This window comes from Neomonachus schauinslandi, chromosome 16, assembly GCF_002201575.2.
Source record: "Neomonachus schauinslandi chromosome 16, ASM220157v2, whole genome shotgun sequence".
Classification (NCBI taxonomy): Eukaryota; Metazoa; Chordata; class Mammalia; order Carnivora; family Phocidae; genus Neomonachus; species Neomonachus schauinslandi.
Genome location: NC_058418.1, coordinates 23800526 through 23826087, shown reverse-complemented (window position 1 = coordinate 23826087; position 25562 = coordinate 23800526). Strand labels below are relative to the sequence as shown.

At 37.5% G+C, this 25562-nt stretch overlaps 1 protein-coding gene across 1 annotated transcript in view; it reads left to right on the top strand.

The window, feature by feature from the left end:
* Positions 1-25562, top strand: part of ITFG1 (integrin alpha FG-GAP repeat containing 1) — a 337289-nt gene that overhangs the window by 23139 nt on the left and 288588 nt on the right. Inside the window, exon 6 of the mRNA XM_021705838.2 lies at positions 10637-10731. Coding sequence (XP_021561513.1) covers positions 10637-10731 — 95 coding nt within the window. The remainder of the gene's footprint in view (positions 1-10636; positions 10732-25562) is intronic.

Here is a 25562-nt window from a genome sequence, read left to right as displayed (position 1 = left end):
TGTTGGAGTTTTTTGAGTACTGATTCAATTTCATTGCTTGTTATCTGTTCACATTTTCTATTTCTTCCTCATTCAGTTTTAAGAGGTTGTAGGTTTCTAGAAATGTATTCATTTCTTCTAGAATGTCCAATTTTTTGGTATGTAATTATTTGTAATATTCTCTTACAGTCGGTTGTATTTCTTTTGGGTCGGTTATTATTTCTCCTCTTTTATTTCTGATTTTGTTTGAGTCCTCTCTCTCTCTCTCCCCCCCCCCTTCTTCTCTCCTTCTCTTTTTCTTGATGACTCTGGCTAAAGGTTTGTCAATTTTATTATCTTTAGAAAGAACCAGCTCCTGGTTTCATTGATATGTTCTGTTGGCTTTTTAGTTTTATTTTGTTTATGTCTGATCTAATAATCTTTATTATATTCTTTCTTCTACTGGTTTTGGGTTTTGTCTGTTCTATTTCTAGCTCCTTTAGGTATAAGGTTAGGTTGTATATTTGAGATTTTTCTTGCTCTTGAGGTAGGGCCATATTGCTATAAACTTTACTCTTAGAAAATCTTTGCTGTGTCTTGAAGATTTTGGAGCATTATGTTTTCATTTTCATTTGTCTACATGTATTTTTTAGTGGGGGAGGGACAGAGGGAGAGGAGAGAGAAAATCTTAAGCAGGCTCCATGGAGCCTGACACTGGGCTCAATCTCACAACCCTCAGATCATGACCTGAGCTGAAATCGGGAGTTGGACATTTAACTGACTGAGCCACCCAGGCACCCTGTCTCCATGTAGTTTTTGCTTTTCTCTTTTATTTTTTGGTTGACCCATTCATTGTTAAAAGCATGTTATTTAACCTTCATGCATTTGTGCTCTTTCTGTATTTTTTCTTGTGGTTGATTTCTAATTTCATAGTGTTGTGGTCAGGAAAGATGCATGGTATGACTTCAGTCTTTTTCAATTTGTTGAAACTTGTTTTGTGACCTAATGTGTGATTTATTCTGGAGATTGATCCATGTGCACTTGAAAACAATATGTATTCTGCTGTTTTAGGATGGAATGTTCTGAATACATTTAGTAAATCCATGTGGTTCCATGTGTCATTCAAAGCCACTGTTTCCTTGTTGATTTTCTCTTTGGATGATCTGTCCATTGATGTAAGTGGGGTGTTAAAGTCCCATACTATTATTATATTACTACCAATTAGTCCCTCTATGTTTGTTATTAACTTATTTTATGTACTTGGGTACCCCCATGTTGGGTACATAAATATTTACAATAATTATATTACCTTGTTGGATTGTTTCCTTTATGATTATATGGTATCCTTCTTTGTTTCTTGTTACAGTCTTTGTTTTAAAGTCTATTTTGTTCACTATAAGTATTGCTCCCCTGGCTTTTTTACTTCTATATGCTTCATAAATGCTTCTCCATCTCTTCACTTTCAGTCTTCACGAGTCTTTAGGTCTTAAATGAGTCTCTTGTAGGCACCATAATGGTGGGTCTTATATTTTATCTATTCTGTCACCCTATATCTTTTGATTGGAGCATTTAGTCCACTTATAGCCAAAGTAATTATTGATAGCTAGGTACTTAGTTGCCATTTTATTACTTGTTTTGTCGGGTTTGGCCAGCAAACCCTGAGACAGCGAATGAAAAGATTACTCCCAGCACCTTAGTAAGGGAAAGGGGAGGCCTGGGGGCCAGACGCTCTAATGGTGAAAGGCCTTGAGCCAAGCTCTCTCTCTCCTTTTATTGTGAGTTTAATTAATACCCCACGTGCAGGACAAGAAGTTCGTGAAGTACGTGACCACTACAGGTGCCTGTATTTAAGCATTTACTCCCTGGATGAAACCCTTGAGCCGCAGTAAGAATCCAGGGCGTGTTCAGCCAAGAAACTTAAGAGGCAGCCCAGCGTTCAGGGCACTCCCTCCTTTGCATTTCAATTAGTCTCATCCAGGGAGGCATATACAAGTCAGGTTTTATCTATCCAGGCACTGTGAATCCCCACATTGTTTTATGGTTGTTTGTTGTTCTTCTTTCTTCTCTTCTCTCATGGTTAGTTGGCATTCTTTAGTGGTATACTTACATTCCTTTCCCTTTATTTTTTATATATACATTACTGGTTTTTGATTTATGTTACCATTTGTTTTGTCTGTAACATCTTCTGCATATAATAGTCTATATTAGGTTGATGATCGCCTAAGTTTGAACCCATTCTTTGCTCCTCTCCCCCACCTCCCCACATTTTAGATATACAGTGTCATACTTTACATGCTTTTATTTTGTGAGTCCCTTGACTGATTTTTACAATATACTTATTTTTCTGCTCTTGTGCTTCCTACTTTTCTTTTTTTTTTTTTAAGATTTTATTTATTTATTTGAGACAGAGAGAATGAGAGACAGAGAGCATGAGAGGGAGGAGGGTCAGAGGGAGAAGCAGACTCCCCGCCGAGCAGGGAGCCCAATGCGGGACTTGATCCCGGGACTCCAGGATCATGACCTGAGCCGAAGGCAGTCGCTTAACCAACTGAGCCACCCAGGCGCCCATTGTGCTTCCTACTTTTCTTATTTATTACTTATGTTCTGTCCTTTCCACACAAAGAGTTCCCTTTAAGATTTCTTGTGGGGCTGGTCTAGTGGTCATGAATTCCTTTAACTTTTATTTGTCTGAGAAACTCTTTATCTCTCCTTCTATTCTGAATGATAGCCTTGCTGCATAGAGTATTCTTGGCTGAAGATTTTTCCATTCAGCACTTTGAATATATCATGCCACACCCTCTGGCCTCCAAAGTTTCTGTTGAAAACCAGCTGATAGCCTTATGGGGTTTCTTTTGTTTGTAACTGTTCTCTTTTCTCATTCTGCTTTTAAAATTCTCCCTCTATCACTACTTTTTGGCATTTTAATATTATGTATCTTGGTGTGGAGCTCCTTGGGTTGGTTTTGTTGGGAGATCTCTGAACCTCCTAAGTCTGGATATATTTCCTCCCCCACATTCGGGAAGTTTACAGCTATTATTTATTCAAATGAAACATTTGCCCCTTTTTCTCTCTCTTCTCCTTCTGGGATCACTATTATGAGAATGTTAGTACATTTGATGGTGTCACTGAGCTCCCTAAGTCTATTCTGATTTTGTATTATTTTTTTCTCTCTCTCCTATTCAGTTTGATTCCTTTCCATTACTTGGTCCTCCAAGTTGCTGATCCATTCTTCTGCTTCCTTTAGTCTACTATTGATTCCTTCTAATGTATATTTAATTTCAGTTATTGATTCTTCATCTCTAATTGGTTCTTGTTTATAATTTCTGTCTCTTTGTTAAGGGTCTCACCAAAGTCCTCAACTCTTTTCTCAAAGCCAGTGAGTATCTTTGTGATCATTAGTTTAAATTCACTATCAGACATATTACTTATCTCTGTTTTGTTTTTATCTCTTGCTGTGATTTGTCCTGTTATTTCCTTCAGGACATAGTCCTCTGTCTCCTCATTTTGTCTAACTCTGTGGTCTGTTTCTATGTGTTAAAAAAGTTAGCTACATCTCCTGCTCTTGAAAGTTATGGCCTTATGAAGAAAAGGTCATTTAGTGCCCTGCATTGCAGTATCCCCTGTTGACCAGAACCTGGCACTTCAGGAGTGTCTCCTATGTGTGTTGCCTGAACCCTACTTTTCTGGTTGAGCTGCTTTTGCCTTCAGTCCAGTCATCTGCAATGGTTCTCTTTGCCTGTGGTGGGCAGTATTTGGTCCCTGGCTAATGGGCCAGTCTGAGACCACCTTGGGCTTGAGTTGAGTCAAACCAGCCATTTGTCAGAGTTGCAGTAGCACCAGACTGCAGAGTACCTTCCCTGTGTCATCCCCTGAGAAGCTTTAATTGGTGGGTGGGATCTGCGGTCATACCAGCTGTCTGCCCCTAGTCCACTGCTGGGTCCATAGTCTGACTAGTGTGTGTGGTTATCTTTCCCTCTGTCTGAGGCAGGAGTTACTTTGGAGTTGTTCTGGGCCTTGTTGGGGCTGCTTTCATAGTGCCAGGCTTTTGGCACTGTTTTGGATGTGCTCTAGCCAAGAGCATATTTGAGGGTGTGATCCACATAGTTTGTCAGATTGGATCTGTGGTTTTTGCAGGGTCTTTTGCAAGAGGGAAGCTACAATCACCAGTACTAAGGCGAGCTGGTTTGGAGGGAGTGGATCCACAAAGTTTGTGGGGGTGGGTGCACAGTGTTAGCAAGGTTTGCACAGGTCCTCTGGTGGGAGAGTTCTGCCAGGGCAGGACTTGCAGTATAAGCAAGTTAGGTTGGGAGTGTTGGCACTGCACTGGTTCCTGCAAATGGACATGTATTTATGCTGGGAGGCAGGGGAGGGAAATACCACCTGCCAATCTCTTTGTTCCTAGAGAAGTCTCCCATAGAAGCCTGTCCCTCTAGCACACACTCTGAGATTTGTATACACAAATTCCCCTCCACTATGACCCTGGCACTCTTCAAACTGCTGCTTCTATCCTCTATCTCCTCAAGCTGTTTATTGTACTGCCTCTTTAAGGGCAGTGACTCCATTTTCTCTCGCCTTATGGCTCCCCAGGAGTGGAGCCCAATGATTTTTAAAGTTTCAAATTTTAAGTCCTGCTGGTTGTAAGAACTCATGAAATTTGGCTCTTCTCATTTTCAAAGCCAAAATGGTTAGGGGGATTTGTCTTCCCTGTGAGATTTCCCTATTGTGAGTCTGTTTCTCTTCCTATAGTATCCCTCCCTCCTGTGAACACTCCTGCAGGTCTGTTTAGCTTCCCACCTTTTGGCTCCCCACTTTGTCTCTACCCTTGCTACCCTCTTAGATGTGGCCTCTTCTCTATATTTAGTTTTGTAGTTTGTTCTATCAATCTTTGGGTCATTTTCTGGGTTATTTACACTGATATGAGTGTTAATCTAGTTGTATATGTAAGATGAGGTGAGCTTAGGGTCCTCCTACTCCCCCCCATGTTTTCCACCAATCTTGTTCATGCAGTTTTTGTGTGTGTGGATAATGGTGGGTAAAAATTTAGTATGGTATTTATATTCCACTGGATACACTTTTTAAAGAACAATTATTTTAAAATCTCAATAATTCTAATAGATTTGAAAATTACATGTTTTATAGTGGTTTAAACTGATGAAAATACTTAGATTACTTTTTTAGAAGTGAACTTAAATGTGTTAAGGGATACAAAGTTTTCAAAAATTCCTTTAGGGCCTGTCTGAGCAAAAATGCTTGAAGACCAGTGGACTAAAGAACTAGAGAGCTTGGAAAAGCATGCTAGACCCATATCCTGGTAATTGCTTTTATCTGGATACCTAAAATAATGATAATTCATTATAAGACTGATCATTGAAAAGTGGGTGGATTAGCAGTCATTTCAAAGAGCAATTACCATAGGCAACCAAAAGCTACAGTTGACATTAATTACATTCAAACTCATCCTTTGATAAATGCTGTTCTTTGTGATTAAGGGTAATGGTGCCCACAAATTAGAACACCTTGACATAATTATGTTTCCTGTGGGGCAGGGTGGTGGGTAGCTAATAATTGGAATTTTCTGCAGAGGTCAAGGAATGTCAACAAATAGACTCAACATGGCTCAGAACTGCCCATTTTTTCATCTCTGCTGTTTCTTCCTTTGTAATCAGAACAATCTGTGACCTTGGCCTTCAAATGGAGTTGAGCATGTATATGAGAAGATTATAGTTTATAGGAATATACTTGCTTATAAAGATGGTGTCTGTTGCTTCTTATTGAAAAACTGATGTGTACAAAGAACAACAGTAAAGGTAGAGGAGAAATAAGTTTTATTTTCAACTTTAAATTTTTAAACAATTGAATTTTGATATACAACTGTATGTACATTTAATTTTCAACCATCTTAAAGTGCATCACAAAAAGAAATAATAGCTCTTCCCTTCTCCCCCCACTATAAAGTATAAGGATCAGTTAACTGCCTTTTAAAAGACATTACTGTAAATTAACAGAGTGTAGGCAGCAAGTGTAAAACTTAAAATACTGTGAAGACCTTGAATATTGATTTGAAATATTCCGGAAAGGAAGATTATAATTAATATTTTGTTAGGAGTTGCAAATTCAAATGTCTAAGGGGACCCAGAAGGAAACCAAAGAGTGAAGCACTTTGGAAAGGTGGGGACTTCCGCTGCCTATAGGGACTATAACTCTGTCTGAAAATAGCCAGTTGGTTAACAGACCTGGTATTTCAATTTCAATTTCAATCTGGAAATCAGATTTTTATGTGAAATCTGATTTTTTATTTAAGTTTTACCAAGGAATTAAAAGTATTTAAAACAGTGTATGAGCCAAATAAAACACATCTTCATGCTGAATTTGGCCCATAGTCTGCCACTTCATCATTTTTGCTTTATCGCTCTTCTAAATTCTTTATTTGAAATGTACATTTTTGTCAAGTAGTTTCTAGGAGTTATTTGAAGTTTTCCAGAATTCTAACTATAACTTATTTCAAAGCAAACTTATAAAAAATTTCTTTAGGGAATGAGATCAATAATTTCTCAGGTAGTAATTAAAGGCAACCACATGATTAACCTCACTGAGCTCAATTCTGTAGAAGCTTTTATTTTTTAATTCACTTTTGGCCTATAATTACAAATTTCTTGGGAACATTAGGAAATGCTTCTGAAATGACTTTGGGTTAAACTTGTCGTAGAATCTCTCTAGCCTACGTCTGATTATTTTGTTAGTAATTAAAAATACTTTAATGCTCAAAATTTAAAGAACCTGTGAATAAATGGTCTATCTTAAAAAGAAGTGAACTGGCCTCACTAAATTGGACTTGATTGAAATTATTTTAGGCATTTCTAACCTTGTGTAGTATGAAAGAAAAACATGATATGAATGCTTTGCATTGAATTTACCTTACACCGAATGCTGAATCCAATTTCTCACTTTAGTATTTTATTGCATTTTATTTTATTAATACCTTATATTATGGGATTTTGGTTAAAATAATGAAATAGGATTATATGAACATTGCTTAGTTTTGTTTTTACTGTCTTGTTGAGGCAACAGATGAGGCCTACTATGTGCTAAAAAGTGTGTATAAGGATATTGGGAAGAAGTTAACTGTTTGTACAGCATGGACCCTTTGTGTAGGGAAAATTTTCTCCTAATTAATGCTTATTCTTTTTCCCAGACTCCACCTGCCAAATTAGTCAACTGTTTCTCTCTGCTGTCCCAACACATTAAAACCAAGTTCAGATCTTGTTTGCTACCCAGTCACTTAGATGATATATTGATAATTAAGTTGTATTTATTAATTAGCCTTAAATTTCTCTTTGGAGATGACATATCTATGCTTCCATATTTCACTGGAACCTAGTATTGTGAAAAAAATAGCATGTTCTCACTAGAGGTAGAGAATAGGAAATGCTACTTGATACTATGATGCAGTCCAGCAAGTATTTTCTGATTAGACCATGATTCATTTCAGTGACTGTTTGGGAGCCATGTCCTGGTTAGGTGATGTAGATAGAAATATCTGTGCATCAGGGTATCCAGAGGAGCTTACATCTTTTTTTTTTTTTTTTTGAGAGTGCCCAAACATGGGAGTGGCACATGAAAAGGGGGAGAGAGAATCCCATGACCCTCAGATCATGACCAGAGCCAAAATCAAGAGTCGAATCCTTAACCTTTTGAGTCCCCCATGGGTCCCTCAGAGGAGCTTACATCTTAAAAAGTGCTATTAGTAGAGAAAAGTGTACTCAGATACCAGTAAGAAAAGCAAAGTAGGGCCTTGATAAATGAGAATGACTTTGAAAATGGAATGTGTTCTATTGATAAGGAATTGAGAAATTGTTTTACTTAAACTTGCTCTTTCTTCTATAGTTGTAATAGTCTACCAGTGTGACCTTCCTGGTTTTGACAATTGTACTGTGGTTATATTAGATGTTGACATTAGGGGAAACTGAATGAGGGATATATGAAAACTTTACATGATTGTTTTTTATAATGAAATAAAATTTACATTACATAGAACTAGCCATGTGAAGTGTACCATTCAATGATATTTAGTATATTCACAATGTTTTACGACCATCACCTACTTCCAATACCTTTTCATCATTTCTAAAGGGAACCCTGTACCCATTAAACAATCATAATTTTCCCTTTGGCACCTGCTAATCGGCTTTCTCTCTTTATGGATTTGCCTACTATTGGTATTTCATCTAAATGAAATTATATAGGATGTGACCTTTTTTGTCTGGCCTCTTCCACATAGCGTAATGTTTTAAGGGTTCATCCATGTTGTACCATGTATCAGTACTTCAGGGTTTTTTTGGTTTTGGCTGTAAAATATTTTTATTGTATGAATGGCATTTTGTTTATCCATTCACCCATTGGTGAACATTTGGGTTATTTCCAGTTTTTGGTTATTGTGAATAGTGCTAAGAGTATTCGTATACAAGTATTTGTTTAAATACCTGTTTTCAGTTGTTTGGGGTATATACCTAAGTACAGAAATGCAGGGTCATGTGGTAATTCTATGTTCAACTTTTTGAAGAACTGCCAAACTATTTTCCACAACCAACGCACCATTTTATACTCCCAGCAGCAGTGTACAAAACTTCCTATTTCTTCACTTCCTCCCCAACACTTACAATTTTTTGGCTTTTGATTATTTCCATCCTAGTGGTTGTGAAGTGGTTTCTCATTATGGTCTTCTTTTATAATTCCTTAATGACTAACAATGTTGAGCATCTTTTGATGTGCTAGAGCCATTTGTGTATGTTCTTAGGAGAAATATCTAGTCCTTTGCCCATTTTTTTTTAAGATTTTATTTATTTATTTGACAGAGAGAGAGAGGGAGAGCAGGAACATAAGCAGGGGAAGAGGAAGAGGGAGAAGCAGGCTTCCCGCTGAGCAGGGAGCCAGATGTGGGGCTCGATCCCAGGACCCTGGGACCATGACCTGAACCGAAGGCAGATGCTTAATGACTGAGCCACCCAGGCGCCCCCTTTGCCCATTTTTTAATTAGGTTATTTTTATTGTTGAATTGTAAAGGTTTTGTACATAGCTACTAGACCTTTATCAGAGATAAGATATTTGCAAGTATTTTTTCCCATTCTATGGAATTGTCTTTTCAATTCCTTGATAGTATCCTGTGATGTACAAAAGTTTTTCATTTTGATGAATCTAATTCATCTGTTTCTTCTTTTGCTGAATATTCTGTTGGTGTTATATCTAAAAATCCATTTCCAAATCCAAGGTCATGAAGATTTTCCCATATGTTTTCATTCAAGAGTTTTATAGTTTTAGCCCCTTGATCCATTTTTAGTTAATTTTTGATATATGGTTTGAGATAAGATTCCAAATTTATTCTTTTCTTTAGCTCAAGATGTTGGAATTAATATTCATAAGAGATAATCATATCATTCTTCATTGTCTTGGAAAAAACATCTATGATAATATTAAATCATTTTGTCTTATACTTAAAAAAAGAATCGAAGACAAATATAAGAGCTAAAGCTATAAAATTCTCAGGAGAAAGCATATGGGTAAATCTATATAAACTTGGATTCTGAAATGGATTCTTAGATATGACTGCATAAGAACAAACAACAACAAAAATAAATGAAAAGGATTCATGAAAATTAAAAACTTCTGTACATCACAGGACACTGTCAAGAAAGTGAAAAGCCAATGTGCAGAACTTTTACAACTTTTACAACTCAAAAATAAAACATTATATTTAATAATCTAACTTAAAAGTAGACTAAGGATTTGAGTGGACATTTCTCCAAAGATATACAAATGGCCAATAAATACTTAACACATACTCAACATCATTAGCCATTGGGAAAATACAAGTCAAAACCGTAAGACACACACCCTTTAGGATAACTATAATAAAACAAAGGGACAATAAATAGTAAGTGTTGACAAAGAAATGGAGATGTTCGAACCCTCTGACATTGCTAGTTAAGAACATAATATGGTGAAGCCACTTTAGAATATAATATAGTTTGACAGTTCCTCAGAAAGATAAATACACAGTTACCATGTGACCCAGCAATTCTGAGATATATACTCAAAAGAACTGAAAACATATGTCCACATAAAAGCTTATACATGAATATTCAAAGCACCATTATTTATAATAGCCAAGAGTAGAAACAAGCCAAATGTCCATCAACAGATAAATGAATAAACAAAAGGTATAGCCACACAGTGAAATATTACTCAGCCATTAAAAGGACTGAAGTACTGACACATGCTACAACATGGATGAACCTGAAATTAATTCTAAGTGAAAAAAAAAGACATAAAAGGACATATATTCTGTGATTCCATTTATATGAATAAGGAAATCCATAGTGATAGAAAGCAAATTAGTAGTTGCCAAGGGCTAGAGGGAAGGGAGAATGGGAAGTAAATAATGGATACAGGGTTTCTTTTTGAGGTAAAGAAATCTTTTCCATCGATAATGCTGATGGTTGCAAACTGTGACTGTACTAAAAAGCATTAAATTGTCTACTCTAAAAGAGTGAATTTTATGATATGAGAAGTATGTCAACAAAAATCAATAAATTTTAAAAATATCTTGCAGGCAGAGATTTTTCTATTTTAAAACTGCTTATTTGATATTTGCCTTAAGAAAATTTTTTTTTTTTTTTTTTAGGAATTTATCATGGCATCCTGCATTGACCACGAAAAATAAAATGCGAATTCCACATTCGCACGCGTTTATTGATCTGACTACAGATTTTACAGCAGGTAAGTTGCACAAAAATGTAAAATATTTCTTTTCAACTGCCAAAGAATTACAAGATTTTATTTATTCTTTTCTTAGTAATCATTTCCTATTGAATTGAATGTTAAAACCAAAATGTTAAAAGATTATAAGGAAATCAGTGATCTTAGATACACATTAAAAGTACTGGCTATAGGGGCTCCTCAGTGGTTCAGCCGGTTCAGTGTCTGCCTTAGGGTCAGGTCATGATCCCAGAGTCCTGGAATTGAGCCCCAAGTCTGGCTCCCGGGGAGCCTGCTTCTCCCTCTGCCCCTCCCCCTATTCTCTCTCTCTCTCTCTCTCTCTCTCTCTCTCTCTCTCAAATAAATAAAATCTATAAAAAAAAAATAAAGTACTGGATATAATAAATAAACCTTTAGTTGCTTTTGTTGTTTGTTAACCACATCAAAATTTGGATTCTCCACTAACGGATTTATGATAATTTAGACACCAGTTGCCTGATGTTTCTTTCCCTTTCCATTTAAAAATTATTGACTAATAAATGCTATAAATTTAATTGTAAGAAAAATATTTAACTTATAATTTAAAATTTTCAAAGGCTTTTTACAACTTTTTACTATGGAAAATTCTAAACATAGAAAAGTAGAATAGTATCTCATATATGATATACTATTCTACTTTTTTTTTAAGATTTTTTATTTTATTTATTTGAGAGAGAGAGCATGAGACAGGGGAGGGTCAGAGGGAGGAGCAGACTCCCTGCCGAGCAGGGAGCCCGATATGGGACTCGATCCCAGGACTCCAGGATCATGACCTGAGCCAAAGGCAGTCACCTACCCGACTGAGCCACCCAGGTGCCCCTATACTACTCTACTTTTAATTATCACTTAGCTTCAACAATTATCAATATATGGCCTATCTTATTTCGTTGGTAAAACCATCGAGAAGCCCGTCCTGCCCCAGATAATTTGAAATCCGAAACATTGTATCATTTCATTTATAATTTTTAATCTATATCTCTAAATGATAAGGGCTTTTTTATTTTTAACATCTGAAAGATCGTTTTCATATCTAAAAAAAATTTAGCAATAGTTTCTTAATATCATCAAATATTTATTCAATATTGAAAATGCCCCAATTATCTCCTAAATGTTTTTATCAAATCAAGAGCTAAACAAGGTATACATACATATATTTAAAAAACATTATCTGGGGGCACCTGGGTGGCTCAGTCAGTTAGGCTTCTGCCTTCTGCTCAGGTCATGAGCAGGAGGCACCTGCCAGGGTCCCAGGATCGAGCCCCACATCTGGCTCCCTGCTCAGCAGAGAGCTTGCTTCTCCCTCTCCCTCCGACCCTCCGCTCCCCTGCTCCTGCGCACACTCACGTGCTCTGTCTCAAATAAGTAAAAATCTTTTAAATAAATAAAATAATAAAAGAAAAATAAAAAAACATTATCTGTATTATAGAATGTCTCAAACTCTGAATTTTGCCATTTCTACCACCATAGTGTTAGCATGTGACTCTGTCCCCTGTATCTTTTCTAAACCAGTAGTTAAATTTGAAGCCTTGATCAGAATCAGACTTTCTGTTGGTCAAAAATTCTTCCTAGATATTGCAGTTTGTTTCAGGTCATTAAGAGACATGTGATTTAAATTCTGTCTCTTTTGTGATGTTAAGATTGATCAGTAGTTTCAGTTTTCCTCAGCGTGGACCATTCATTATAATGCTATCCTAATGGTTTTAGCTGCTATTGATATTTATAGTCATGGCCATTATTTCAACAGGAGTTACAAAATTGTGGCACCCTACATCTATCATTCATTTGTATATATTATTATCTGGAATTTTCTATTTAATAAAAAAGACAACTTTAGTCACCGGAAGTACAACTCAGACAGGCAGGTCAAGTGCTGCATTTTTGTTCTTCCTCCCTATTTTTTTATCCAATTATTTTTTTTTTAATTTTTTTTTATTGTTATAATAATCCCCATACATTACATCATTAGTTTTAGATGTAGTATTCCATAATTCATTATTTGTGCATAACACCCAGTGCTCCATGCCAAACGTGCCCTCCTCAATGCCCATAATCAGGCTAACCCATCCTCCCACCACCCTCCCCTCTAGAACCCTCAGTTTATTTTTCAGAGTCCATCATCTCTCATGGTTCGTCTACCCCTCCTATTTCCCCCCTTCATTCTTCCCCTCCTGCTATCTTCTTCTTTTTTTTTCCTTAACATATATTGCATTATTTGTTTCAAAGGTACAGATCTGAGATTCAACAGTCTTGCACAATTCACAGCACTTACCAGAACACATACCCTCCCCAGTCACCCCATCCCTCGCACCCAACCCCCCACTCCAGGAACCCTCAGTTTGTTTCCTGAGATTAAGAATTCCTCCTATCATTGAGGTCATATGATACATGTCTTTCTCTGTTTGACATATTTCGCTCAGCATAATACCCTCCAGTTCCATCCACGTCGTTGCAAATGGCAATATCTCATTCCTTTTGATGGCTGCATAATATTCCATTGTGTATATATATATATATATATATATATATATATATATATATATATACCACGTCTTCTTTATCCATTCATCTGTCGATGCATATCTTGGCTCCTTCCATAGTTTGGCTATTGTGGACATTACTGCTATAAACATCAGGGTGCACGTACCCTTTCAGATCCCTACTTTTGTATCTTTGGGGTAAATACCCAGTGTGCAATTGCTGGGTCATAGGGTAGCTCTATTTTCAACTTTTTGAGGAACCTCCATACTGTTTTCCAGAGTGGCTGCACCAGCTTGCATTCCCACCAACACTGTAGGAGGGTTCCCCTTTCTCCGCATCCCCGCCAACATCTGTCCTTTCCTGACTTGTTAATTTGAGCCATTCTGACTGGTGTGAGGTGGTATCTCATTGAGGTTTTGATTTGGATTTCCCTGATGCCGAGCGATGTTGAGCACTTTTTCATGTGTCTGTTGGCCATTTGGATGTCTTCTTTGGAAAAAGGTCTGTTCATGTATTCTGCCCATTTCTTGATTAGATTCTTTGTTCTTTGGGTGTTGAGTTTGATAAGTTCTTTATAGATTTTGGATACTAGCCCTTTATCTGATATGTCATTTGCAAATATCTTCTCCCATTCTGTCGGTTGTCTTTTGGTTTTGATAACTGTTTCCTTTGCTTTGCAAAAGCTTTTTATCTTGATGAAGTCCCAATAGTTCATTTTTGCCCTTGCTTCCCTTGCCTTTGGCGATCTTTCTAGGAAGAAGTTGCTGCTGCTGAGGTCGAAAAGCTTGCTGCCTGTGTTCTCCTTTAGGATTTTGATGGACTCCTCTCTCACATTGAGGTCTTTCAACCATTTGGAGTCTATTTTTGTGTGTGGTGTAAGGAAATGGTCCAGTTTCATTCTTCTGCACTTGGCTATCCAATTTTCCCAACACCATTTGTTGAAGAGACTGTCTTTTTTCCATTGGACATTCTTTCCTGCTTTGTCAAACATTAGTTGACCATAGAGCTGAGAGTCCATTACTGGGCTCTCCATTCTGTTCCATTGATCTATGTGTCTCTTTTTGTGCCAGTACCATACTATCTTGATGATGACATCTTTGTAATAGAGCTGGAAGTCCGGAATTGTGATGCTGCCAGCTTTGCTTTTCTTTTTCAACATTCCTCTGGCTATTCGGGGTCTTTTCTGGTTCAATACAAATTTTAGGATTATTCGTTCCATTTCTTTGAAAAAAAGTGGATGGTATTTTCATGGGGATTGCATTGAATGTGTAGATTGCTCTAGGTAGCATTGACATCTTCACAATATTTGTTCTTCCAATCCATGAGCATGGAACGTTTTTCCATTTCTTTGTGTCTTCCTCAGTTTCTTTCATGAGTATTTTATAGTTTTCTGAGTACAGATCCTTTGCCTCTTTCGTTAGATTTATGCCTAGGTATCTTATGGTTTTGGGTGCAATTGTGAATGGGATTGACTCCTTAATTTCTCCTTCTTCTGTCTTGTTGTTGGTGTATAGGAATGCCACTGACTTCTGTGCATTGATTTTATATCCTGCCACCTGTATGAGTTCTAGCAGTTTTGGGGTGGAGTCTTTTGGGTTTTCCACATAAAGTATCGTATCATCTGCAAAGAGTGAGAGATTGACTTCTTCCTGGCCGATTTGGATGCCTTTGATTTCTTTTTGTTGTCTGATTGCTGTGGCTAGGACTTCCAATACTATGTTGAATAGCAGTGGTGATAGTGGACATCCCTGCCGCGTTCCTGACCTTAGGGGGAAAGCTCTGAGTTTTTGCCCATTGGGAATGATATTCGCTGTAGGATTTTCATAGATGGCTTTTAGGATATTGAGGTATGTACCCTCTATGCCTATACTCTGAAGAGTTTTGATCAAGAAAGGATGCTGTACTTTGTCAAATACTTCTTCTGCATCTGTAGAGAAGATCATATGATTTCTTGTTCTTTCTTTTGTTAATATATTGTATCACGTTGATTGATTTGCAGATGTTGAGCCAACCTTGCAGCCCAAGGATAAATCCTGCTTGGTCATGGTGAATAATTGTTTTAATGTACTGTTGGATCCTATTGGCTAGTATTTTGGTGAGAATTTTTGCATCCGTGTTCATCAGGGATATTGGTCTGTAGTTCTCCTTTTTGATGGGGTCTTTGTCTGGTTTTGGGATCAAGGTAATGGTGGCCTCATAAAATGAGTTTGGAAGTTTTCCTTCCATTTCTGTTTTTTGGAACAGTTTCAGAAGAATATGTATTACTTCTTCTTGAAATGTTTGGTAGAACTCCCCTGGGAAGCCATCTGGCCCTGGGCTTTTGTTTGTTGGGAGATTTTTGATGACTGCTTCAATTTCCTTAGTGGTTATAGGTCTGTCCAGGTTTTCTATTTCTTCCTGGTTCAGTTTTGGTAGTTGATACATCTCTAGGAATGCATCCATTTCTTCCAGGTTATCGAATTTGCTGACATAGGTTTGCTCATAATATGTTCTTATAATTGTTTGTATTTCTTTGGCGTTGGTTGTGATCTCTCCTTTTTCATTCATGATTTTGTTGATTTGGGTCATTTCTCTTTTCTTTTTGATAAGTCTGGCCAGGGGTTTATCAATCTTGTTAATTCTTTCAAAGAACCAGCTCCTAGTTTCGTTGATCTGTTCTACTGTTCTTTTAGTTTCTATTTCATTGATTTCTGCTCTGATCTTTATTATTTCTCTTCTCCTGCTGGGTTTAGTCTTTATTTGCCGTTCTTTCTCCAGCTCCTTTAGGTGTAGGGTTAGGTTGTATACTTGAGACCTTTCTTGTTTCTTGAGAAAGGCTTGTATTGCTATATACTTTCCTCTTAGGACTGCCTTTGCTGCATCCCAAAGATTTTGAATAGTTGTGTTTTCATTTTCATTGGTTTCCATGAATTTTTTTAATTCTTCTTTAATTTCCTGGTTGACCCATTCATTCTTTAGTAGGATGCTCTTTAGCCTCCATGTATTTGAGTTCTTTCCGACTTTCCTCTTGTGATTCAGTTCTAGTTTCAAAGCATTGTGGTCTGAAAATAGGCAGGGAATGATCCCAATCTTTTGGTACCAGTTGAGACCTGATTTGTGACCTAGAATGTGATCGATTCTGGAGAATGTTCCATGGGCACTAGAGAAGAATGTGTATTCTGTTGCTTTTGGATGGAATGTTCTGAATATATCTGTGAAGTCCATTTGGTCCAGTGTGTCATTTAAAGTCTTTATTTCCTCGTTGATCTTTTGCTTAGATGATCTGTCCATTTCAGTGAGGGGGGACTGTTAAAGTCCCCCACTATTATTGTATTGTTGTCAATGTGTTTCTTTGCTTTTGTTATTAATTGCCTTATATAATTGGCTGCTCCCATGTTAGGAGCATAGATATTTACAATTGTTAGATCTTCTCGTTGGATAGACCCTTTAAGTAGAATATAGTGTCCTTCCTCATCTCTTCTTACACTCTTTGTTTTAAAATCTAATTTGTCTGATATAAGAATTGCCACCCCAGCTTTCTTTTGGTGTCCATTAGCATGGTAAATGGTTTTCCACCCCCTCACTTTCAATCTGGGGATGTCCTTGGGTCTAAAATGAGTCTCTTGCAGACAGCATATCGATGGGTCTTGTTTTTTAATCCAGTCTGATAGCCTGTGTCTTTTGATTGGGGCATTTAGCCCATATACATTCAGGGTAACTATTGAAAGATAGGAATTTAGTGCCATTGTATTGCCTGGAAGGTGACTGTTACTGTATATTGTCTGTGTTCTTTTCTCGTCTATGTTGCTTTTAGGGTCTCTCTTTGCTTAGAGGACCCCTTTCAGTATTTCTTGTAGGGCTGGTTTCGTGTTTGCAAATTCCTTTAGTTTTTGTTTGTCCTGGAAGCTTTTTATCTCTCCTTCTATTTTCAATGACAGCCTAGCTGGATATAGTATTCTTGGCTGCATATTTTTCTCATTTAGTGCTCTGAATGTATCATGCCAGTCCTTTCTGGCCTGCCAGGTTTCTGTCGATAAGTCTGTTGCCAGTCTCATGTTTCTACCATTGTAGTTTACATATCTCTTCTCCCGAGCTGCTTTCAGGATTTTCTCTTTGTCTCTGAGACTCGTAATTTTTACTATTAGATGTCGGGGTGTTGACCTATTTTTATTGATTTTGAGAGGGGTTGTCTGTGCTTCCTGGATTTTGATGGCTGTTTCCTTCCCCAAATTAGGGAAGTTCTCTGCTATAATTTGCTCCAATATACCTTCTGACCCTCTCTCTCTTTCTTCTTCTGGGATCCCAATTATTCTAATGTTGTTTTGTCTTATGGTATCGCTTACCTCTCGAATTCTGCCCTCGTGATCCAGTAGTTCTTTATCTCTCTTTTTCTCAGCTTCTTTATTTTCCATCATTTGGTCTTCTATATCACTGATTCTCTCTTTTGCCTCATTTATCCTAGCAGTTAGTGCCCGCATATTTGATTGCACCTCATTAATAGCCTTTTTGATTTCTACTTAGTTAGATTTTAGTTCTTTTATTTCTCCAGAAAGGGTTTCCTTACTAACTTCCTGCATTTTCAAGCCCAGCTAGTATCTTTGAAGTGATGATTCTGAACTCTAGATCTGACATCGTACTAATGTCTGTATTGAGTAGGTCCCTGACAGTTGGTACTACCTCTTTTTCTTTTTTTTGAGGTGATTTTTTCCGTCTTGTCATTTTGTCCAGAGGAGAATAGATGAATGAGAGAACAAAATGCTAACAGGGTAACAACGTTCCCAGAAAATATACTCTAAACAAATCAGAGAAGACCTGAAGCAGTGGGAAAAGAAAGGGAAAGAGAGAAAAAAGAAAAAGAAAAAAAAAAAGGAAAAGGAAAAGGAAAAGAAAAAGGTAAATACAGAAACAAACAAAAACAGAACCAAAAAAAAAAAAACAGAATGTGATCAAATATGATCAGGCTGGTACATAGATCAGTGCCATACACTAGATTTTGGGTGTATTTGGTGTGTTAGAAGAAAGTGCCTCACAAAATTTTAAAGAAAGAAAAACTTATATATGTGCAAAAATAAGGGTTGATATGATGAAGGGATGGAATATGACTGTAAAGATGGAAATTATAAAAAATTTTATGAAGGAATTGATAAGAAGTTGTTTGAAAAAAGAAAGAAGAGGATTTTTAAAAAGGAGAAAAAAAAGGGAGAGAATGTGATCAGGCACTGGAGTAGGAAAAAAACATACAATAGAGATTTAGGGTGTATTTTGGTCTGTTAGAAGAAACTATCTCAAAATTTTAAAGAGAGAACAACTTATATATATATACATGCCAAAAATACGGGTAACTACTATGAAGGGATAGAATATGACTCTAAAAATTAAAAATAAAAATGTTTTTTTTAAAAAAGGGATTGATAAGATGTTGGTTGAAAAAGGGAAAGAGAAAAATTCAAAAAAAAAAAAGACAGTTAAAAAAAAAATTTAACTTTGAAAGACTAAAGAATCATGGTAAAAAAGCCATGAATTCTATGTGCAGTATTCGCCTAGCACTGGAGTTCTGCCGTTCTCATTGATCGGTAAACTTGGTCTTGGCTGGCTGTTCTCACTGATCTTCTGGGGAGGGGCCTGTTGCCGTGGTTTCCAAATGTCTCCGCCAGAGGCGGAATTGCCCCGCCTTTGCCGGTCCAGGCCAAGTAATCTGCTCGGGTTTGCTCTCCGGAGCCTTTGTTCCCTTCAAGCTTTCCCTACAGCTTTGGAGGCCAAGAGTGAAAATGGCGGCCTCCCAATCTCTGCCTCGGAGGAGCTGAGAACTCAGGCCCCGCTCCTCAGTGAGCCCCCAGAGAAAAGCCGCCAGTCACTCCCGTCTCCCCTGTCTCCGGCCACACTCCGTGCTCACCCAGCCTGTGACCGAGCGTTTCTATCTCTGGCACCCGACCCTGTGTGGAGTCTCCAAACCCAGCAGATTCCTGCGGTGCGCTCCCGTGCCCCTCTCCTCCCGGGGGAGGAAGGGGAGTCTCCCCGGATCTGCCGCTTGTTGGGTCCCTGCTGGAGGAGCAGGGGCCCAACTGTGCCGCAGTTCACGGTTTATGGCAACCCCCAGCTGAGAGCCCGCGCCTGAGCACTGTCTCTGCAGCCGGCTTCCCCACTCCAATACCTGGGAGCTCTGCCGCACTCAGGCACCCCCGGTCTTTCTGTGACCCCGAGGGTCCTGAGACCACACTCTCCCACGAGGGTTCCACCCCCCCGCTTAGCCACCGGAGTGACGTCCCTCAGCGGAGCAGACTTCTAAAAGTTCCAATTTTGTGCTCCGTGGCTCTATCACTTGCCAGAAGCGGCCGTCGGAGGCCCCTCCTCCGCCGTCTATCCTCCCGAATATCTCCTCGGATTCACTTCTCCGCACGTCCTACCTTACAGAAGGTGGTCGCTTTTCTGTTCAGAGAGTTGCTGCTCTTCTTTTCTTTGATCTCCTGTTGAGTTCGTCGGTGGTCAGATTGGTTTGATCCCTATCCGGCTGAATTCCTGAGAGGAGACGAAATCCAGGTCTCCTACTCCTCCGCCATCTTGCTTTGCCCCCAATTATTTTTAATGTGGTCAAATACTTCTAAAATTTGCCATCTTAACCATTTTTAAGTGTACACTTAAATGTATTAAATACACTCATAATGTTGACCTACCATGTAACTCTTCATTTTATAAAACTGAAACTGTACATCCATTAAACAATAACTCCTCATTCCCTCTCCCTAGTCTCTAGCAACCCCTATTCTGTGTTCTGGCTCTGATTTTGACTACTTTTGAGTACTTCATATAAGTGAAATCATCATGACAGTATTTGTTATTTTGTGACTGACTTATTTCGCTTAGCATAATGTCCTCAGAGTTCATCCATGTTATAACATATGTCACAATTCCCTTCCTCTTTGAAGCTGAATAATACTTCATTGTGTATATCCCACATTTTGTTTATTCATTCATCTATTCATGGACATTTAGGTTACTTCCACGTTTTGGCTGTTGTGAATAATACTGCTGTGAACATGGATACACACATGTCTTTTAGAAATCCTGCTTTCAATTGTTTTGGAAGTGGAATTTCTGCATGATATGTTAATTCTTTTTTTTTTTTTAATATGTTGAGGAACCACCATTTTAGCAGCTACACCATTTTGTATTCCCACCAACAGTGCACAGGGTTCTCCACGTACTTGCCAACATTTGTTATATTCTGATTTTTTTTCATAGTAGCCCTCCTAATGGGTATAAGGTGGTATCGCATTGTAGTTTTGATTTGCATTTCCCTAATGATTAATAGTGTTGAACATCTTGGGATGCCTGGGAGGCTTAGGCGTTTAAGCTTCCAACCCTTGGTTTTGCCTCAGGTCATGGTCTTAGGGTCTTGGGATCGAGCCCTGCATTGTGCTCCCCACTCAGGGGGGAGTTTGCTCAAGGATTCTCTCTCTCTCTCTCTCCACCCCCAAGTAAATCTTTAAAAAAAAATAATGTTGAACATCTTTTCATGTTTTTTGGCCATTTGCATATCTCCTTGGTAAGAATGTTTAATCAAGTTCTATGCCCATTTTTTAATTGGATTCTTTTTGGTGGTGTTGAGTTTGAGTTATTCTCTATTCAGAATATTACTTCCTCATCAGTTATATGATTTGCAAATATTTTCTCTCATTTTGGGGATGCTTTTTTACTCTGTTGATAGTGTTTTTGGATGCAGCAATGTTTTTCTTTAATCTTTAAGTCCATTTTGTCTGTTGTTTCTTTGTTGCTTTTGCCTTTGGTGTCTATCCAAGAAATCATTGCCAAGTCCAGTGTGATGATGCTTTTGCCCTGTATTTTCTCATAAGAGTTTTATACTTTTGTCCCTTACATTTAGGACTTTGATCTATTTTGTGTTAACTTTTGTATACAGTGTTAGATAAGAGTCCAGCCTCCTTCTTTTGCATGAATACCCGGTTTTCCCAGCACCATTCATTGAAAAGGCTTGTCATTTCCCCACTAAATGGTCTTGGCACTCTTGTCAAAAGTCATTTGACAATATATATAGGAGGATTTTTTTCTGGGCTCTTTATCTGTTCTACTGATCTATACATTTGTCTTTATGCTAATACCACACTATTTTCATTATTGTTACTGTTCAGTAAATTTTGAAATCAGAAACTTCTTTTTCAAAATTGTTTTGGCTGTTTGGGGTACTTTGAGATTCCATATGAATTTTAGGATGGATTTTTATGTTTCTGCAAAAAATGCCCTTGGGATTTTGATTAGGATTGTTCTAAAGCTGTAGATCACTTTGGGTAATATTGACATCTTAACAATATTATCTTCCAATTGATGAACATGGGATATGTTTCCATTTATTTATGTCTTTTAATGATTTCTTTCAGCAGTGTTTTTTAGTTTTCACTTTACAAGTCTTTCACCTCCTTGGTTAATTCCTAAGTATTTTATTCTTTTGATTCTATTGTTAATGAAGTTGTTTTCTTAATTTCCTTTTTAGATTTTTCATTGTCAGTGTATAGAAATGCAGTCAATTTCTGTGTGTTAATTTTGCATCCTGCTATTTTGCTGAATTCATTTATTAGTTCTGACACTTTTTTGTGGAATCTTTAGGGTGTTCTACAAATAAACTCATATTGTCTATAAGCAGAGATCATTTAACTTCCTCTTTTCTGATTGTTTACCTTCTATTTCTTTCTCCTCTTCATCCCATTTTTACCAGTAAAGAAATTCTCTTTGAGTAATCTTTCTAAAGTTAACATAAAATACATGGGGAAATATTTAAATTGTCATTGTTAGTATTCTGTTTTTCAAAACATTATTTCTGCCTTTAAAATCATTTCAGCAAAGTTATTGAATACCCGCTCCATGCAAAGCCCTCTACTCTTTGTTATGTGAAATACAGGATGACAAATGCTTGCAGTCCTCAAAGAACATTTAGTTTACTGCGAGAGTCTTATGAGTCTAGCCAAGTTATGTAGCAGAATAAAATAATTACATATTATTCTATGTATGTAAATATATAAGTATATATAAAGTAATTACAAACTGCTGTATAATAACCAGAGTAGGAAGAGACAGACAGACTCACTGTTCTTGGGACTAGAGTCCTACACAGTTGAGCTAAAAATTTGTCCAATGAAAAGTGAGTTATATGCTTCTCATTATCCATCATATGCTCTATGCTCATTCTTTAGAAAATATAAAGCTTTTCTAAACAATTAGTTCTAGAAGAAATTCTTGTTATAAGTGGGACTTCCTATGGGAGACAAGATATATAATGTAGTAATTGAGTTGCCCGTGACAAATATCTTTTAAAGATTTTTATTAGATTATTTTTTTAATTACCAAAACTGTGGCTTTTAATGACTTTTATCCATTGTATGGTTGTAATATAGTTTATTTAATCCTTTTTTTTTGACAATAGTTTCTAGTTTTTATTTTGTTTTTTATTCTAAGTAGAGCTCTGGTGTCTTATTCTGTGTACATCTCTCAAAAGTTCCTCAAGGAGAGGTCCTGGAAGTAAAATAACCTGACTAAACAAGTATAAAGATTTTTAAGGTGAAACATTGCCACATTGCCCTCCAGAAAGCTATGAGAGTGCTTATTTCTCCCACCTTTGCCAAAACTTGGGTATTACTTTTTAAAAATTTACTACTACTATTTTGATAGGTGAAAAAAATATTTCATTATAACTTTAACATCCATTTCTTAAATTAGTATTGAGATAGAATTTTTCTTTTTCATGTGTGAGTTTCGTACGTGTATTGCCTTATGTATTGCTGACAGTTTCCTGTTATTTAAGGCTGTCTTTTGGAAAGTGAAAACTAAAAATGACATGAAACTAAATGAAAATTAAAACTAAACATGAGGGGCGCCTGGTGACTCAGTCAGTTAGGTGTCTGCCTTTGGCTCAGGTCATGATCTTAGAGTCCCGAGATAGAGCCCAGCATCAAGCTTCCTGCTCAGTGGAGTCGGCTTCTCCCTCTGGCCTTCCCCGCTCATGCTGTCTCTGTATCTCTCTCAAAAAAAAAAAATCTAAAAAAAAAAAAAAAAAACTAAAACTAAACATGAAAACTTGGGGCACCTGGTCCTTGGTCTAGGCCAGATCATGGGTTCTACTAACTTGGCTTCCCTATAGAACTGCTTTCATTAAGTTGGGTTTTAATGTATCTTTTCCTTAGTTACCAAATGGGGTAAATAGATGATAAGATGGTTTTTCTTCTATAGCAGTAAAGGAATGTAACAGATTCTACTCTAGGTGATGTGCAGTCATATCTGCTACAGGGGTGGACTAAGATACTAAGATTATTTTCTTAAGGTGGATTATTGAAGAAAATGAGATGATCAGAATAATGTGTTAAGAAATAGAGAATATTTGGGGGTAGTAAAGAACCGGAAAATTTGAAGACTACTTAGAAAATGGTGATATACGTGAGTCCATTGCCAGTAGTTGTAGAAGTCCCTTGATTGATAGAATAACAGAGTTTTAAGCCAAAGTAGAGACTTTAGGAAGAAGATTTGATATAGGAAAATTTGAGTTTAAAAAAAAGGGTTTTGGGGGCCGGGGGGGGGGGGGGGGGGTAGGGGGTGACCTACATGCAAGCAATCATTGTCAATTTTACCCTAGAACTTGAGAACACAGTTCAAGGTCATAACCTTAATTTGGGTTTCTACATGGTCGAGGCTGTAGAAATGGCTGAGCTCTGAAAAAGTGAGTTTGGAGTGGTAAGAACAGAGGGCTATAAATTCAGTATTTTTTGCTTGATCAGTTACTCATGGGTATATTTATATATTTTTAAAATTCTTCAAAAGTAACATGATTATGGTAAGACACAGTTCCAAAGTATACAAAGAAAGGCAACCACTATTTTCAGTTTCCTCTGTGCCCTTCCTAAAATGTTCTGCACAGATACACACTTTCCCTTTTTACCCAAATAGAAGTAAATTTTGTATATAATTGTGAGTCTATCTTAATTCAGATATATTAGCATATCAGCACATATAACTCTGCTGGGTTTTTTAAATGAATTACTGGGTCTTCCATTATATAGAGATACTATAATTTGACTAAATATCCATCTCTTGATGGACATTTGTATGCTTCTCCTTTTTGTTTGCAACAGTACTCCATTATTGTAGTATATTTTATTTTTTTTAATTTTTTTATTGTTATGTTAATCCCCATACATTACATCATTAGTTTTAGATGTAGTGTTCCATGATTCATTCTTTGTGCATAACACCCAGTGCTCCATGCCGAACGTACCGTCCTCAATACGCATCACCAGGCTAACCCATCCTCCCACCCCCCTCCCCTCTAGAACCCTCAGTTTGTTTTTCAGAGTCCATCATCTCTCATGATTCGTCTACCCCTCTGATTTCCCCCCTTCATTCTTCCCCTCCTGCTATCTTCTTCTTTTTTTTTTTTCTTCACATATATTGCATTATTTGTTTCAGAGGTACAGATCTGAGATTCAACAGTCTTGCACAATTCACAGCGCTTACCAGAGCACATACCCTCCCCAGTGTCTATCACCCAGTCACCCCATCCCTCCCACCCCACCCCCCCACTCCAGCAACCCTCAGTTTGTTTCCTGAGATTAAGAATTCCTCCTATCAGTGAGGTCATATGATACATGTCTTTCTCTGTTTGACTTATTTCGCTCAGCATAATACCCTCCAGTTCCATCCACGTTGTTGCAAATGAAAAGATCTCATTCCTTTTCCTGACTGCATAATATTCCATTGTATATATACACCACCTTTTCTTTATCCATTCATCTGTCGATGGACATCATGCCTCTTTCCACAGTTTGGCTATTGTGGTGGACATTGCTGCTATAAACATCGTGGTGCACGTACACTTTTGGATCCCTACATTTGTATCTTTGGGGTAAACACCCAGTAGTGCAATTGCTGGGTCATAGGGTAGCTCTATTTTCAACTTTTTGAGGAACCTCCATACTGTTTTCCAGCGTGGCTGCACCAGCTTGCATTCCCACCTACAGTGTAGGAGGGTCCCCCTTTCTCCACATCCCCACCAATATCTGTCGTTTCCTGACTTGTTAATTTGAGCCATTCTGACTGGTGTGAGGTGGTATCTCATTGAGGTTTTGATTTGGATTTCCCTGATGCCGAGCGATGTGGAGGACTTTTTCACGTGTCTGTTGGCCATTTGGATGTCTTCTTTGGAAAAAGGTCTGTTCATGTATTCTGTCCATTTCTTGGTTGGATCATTTGTTCTTTGGGTGTTGAGTTTGATAAGTTCTTTATAGATTTTGGATACTAGCCCTTTATCTGATATGTCATTTGCAAATATCTTCTCCCATTCTGTCGGTTGTCTTTTGGTT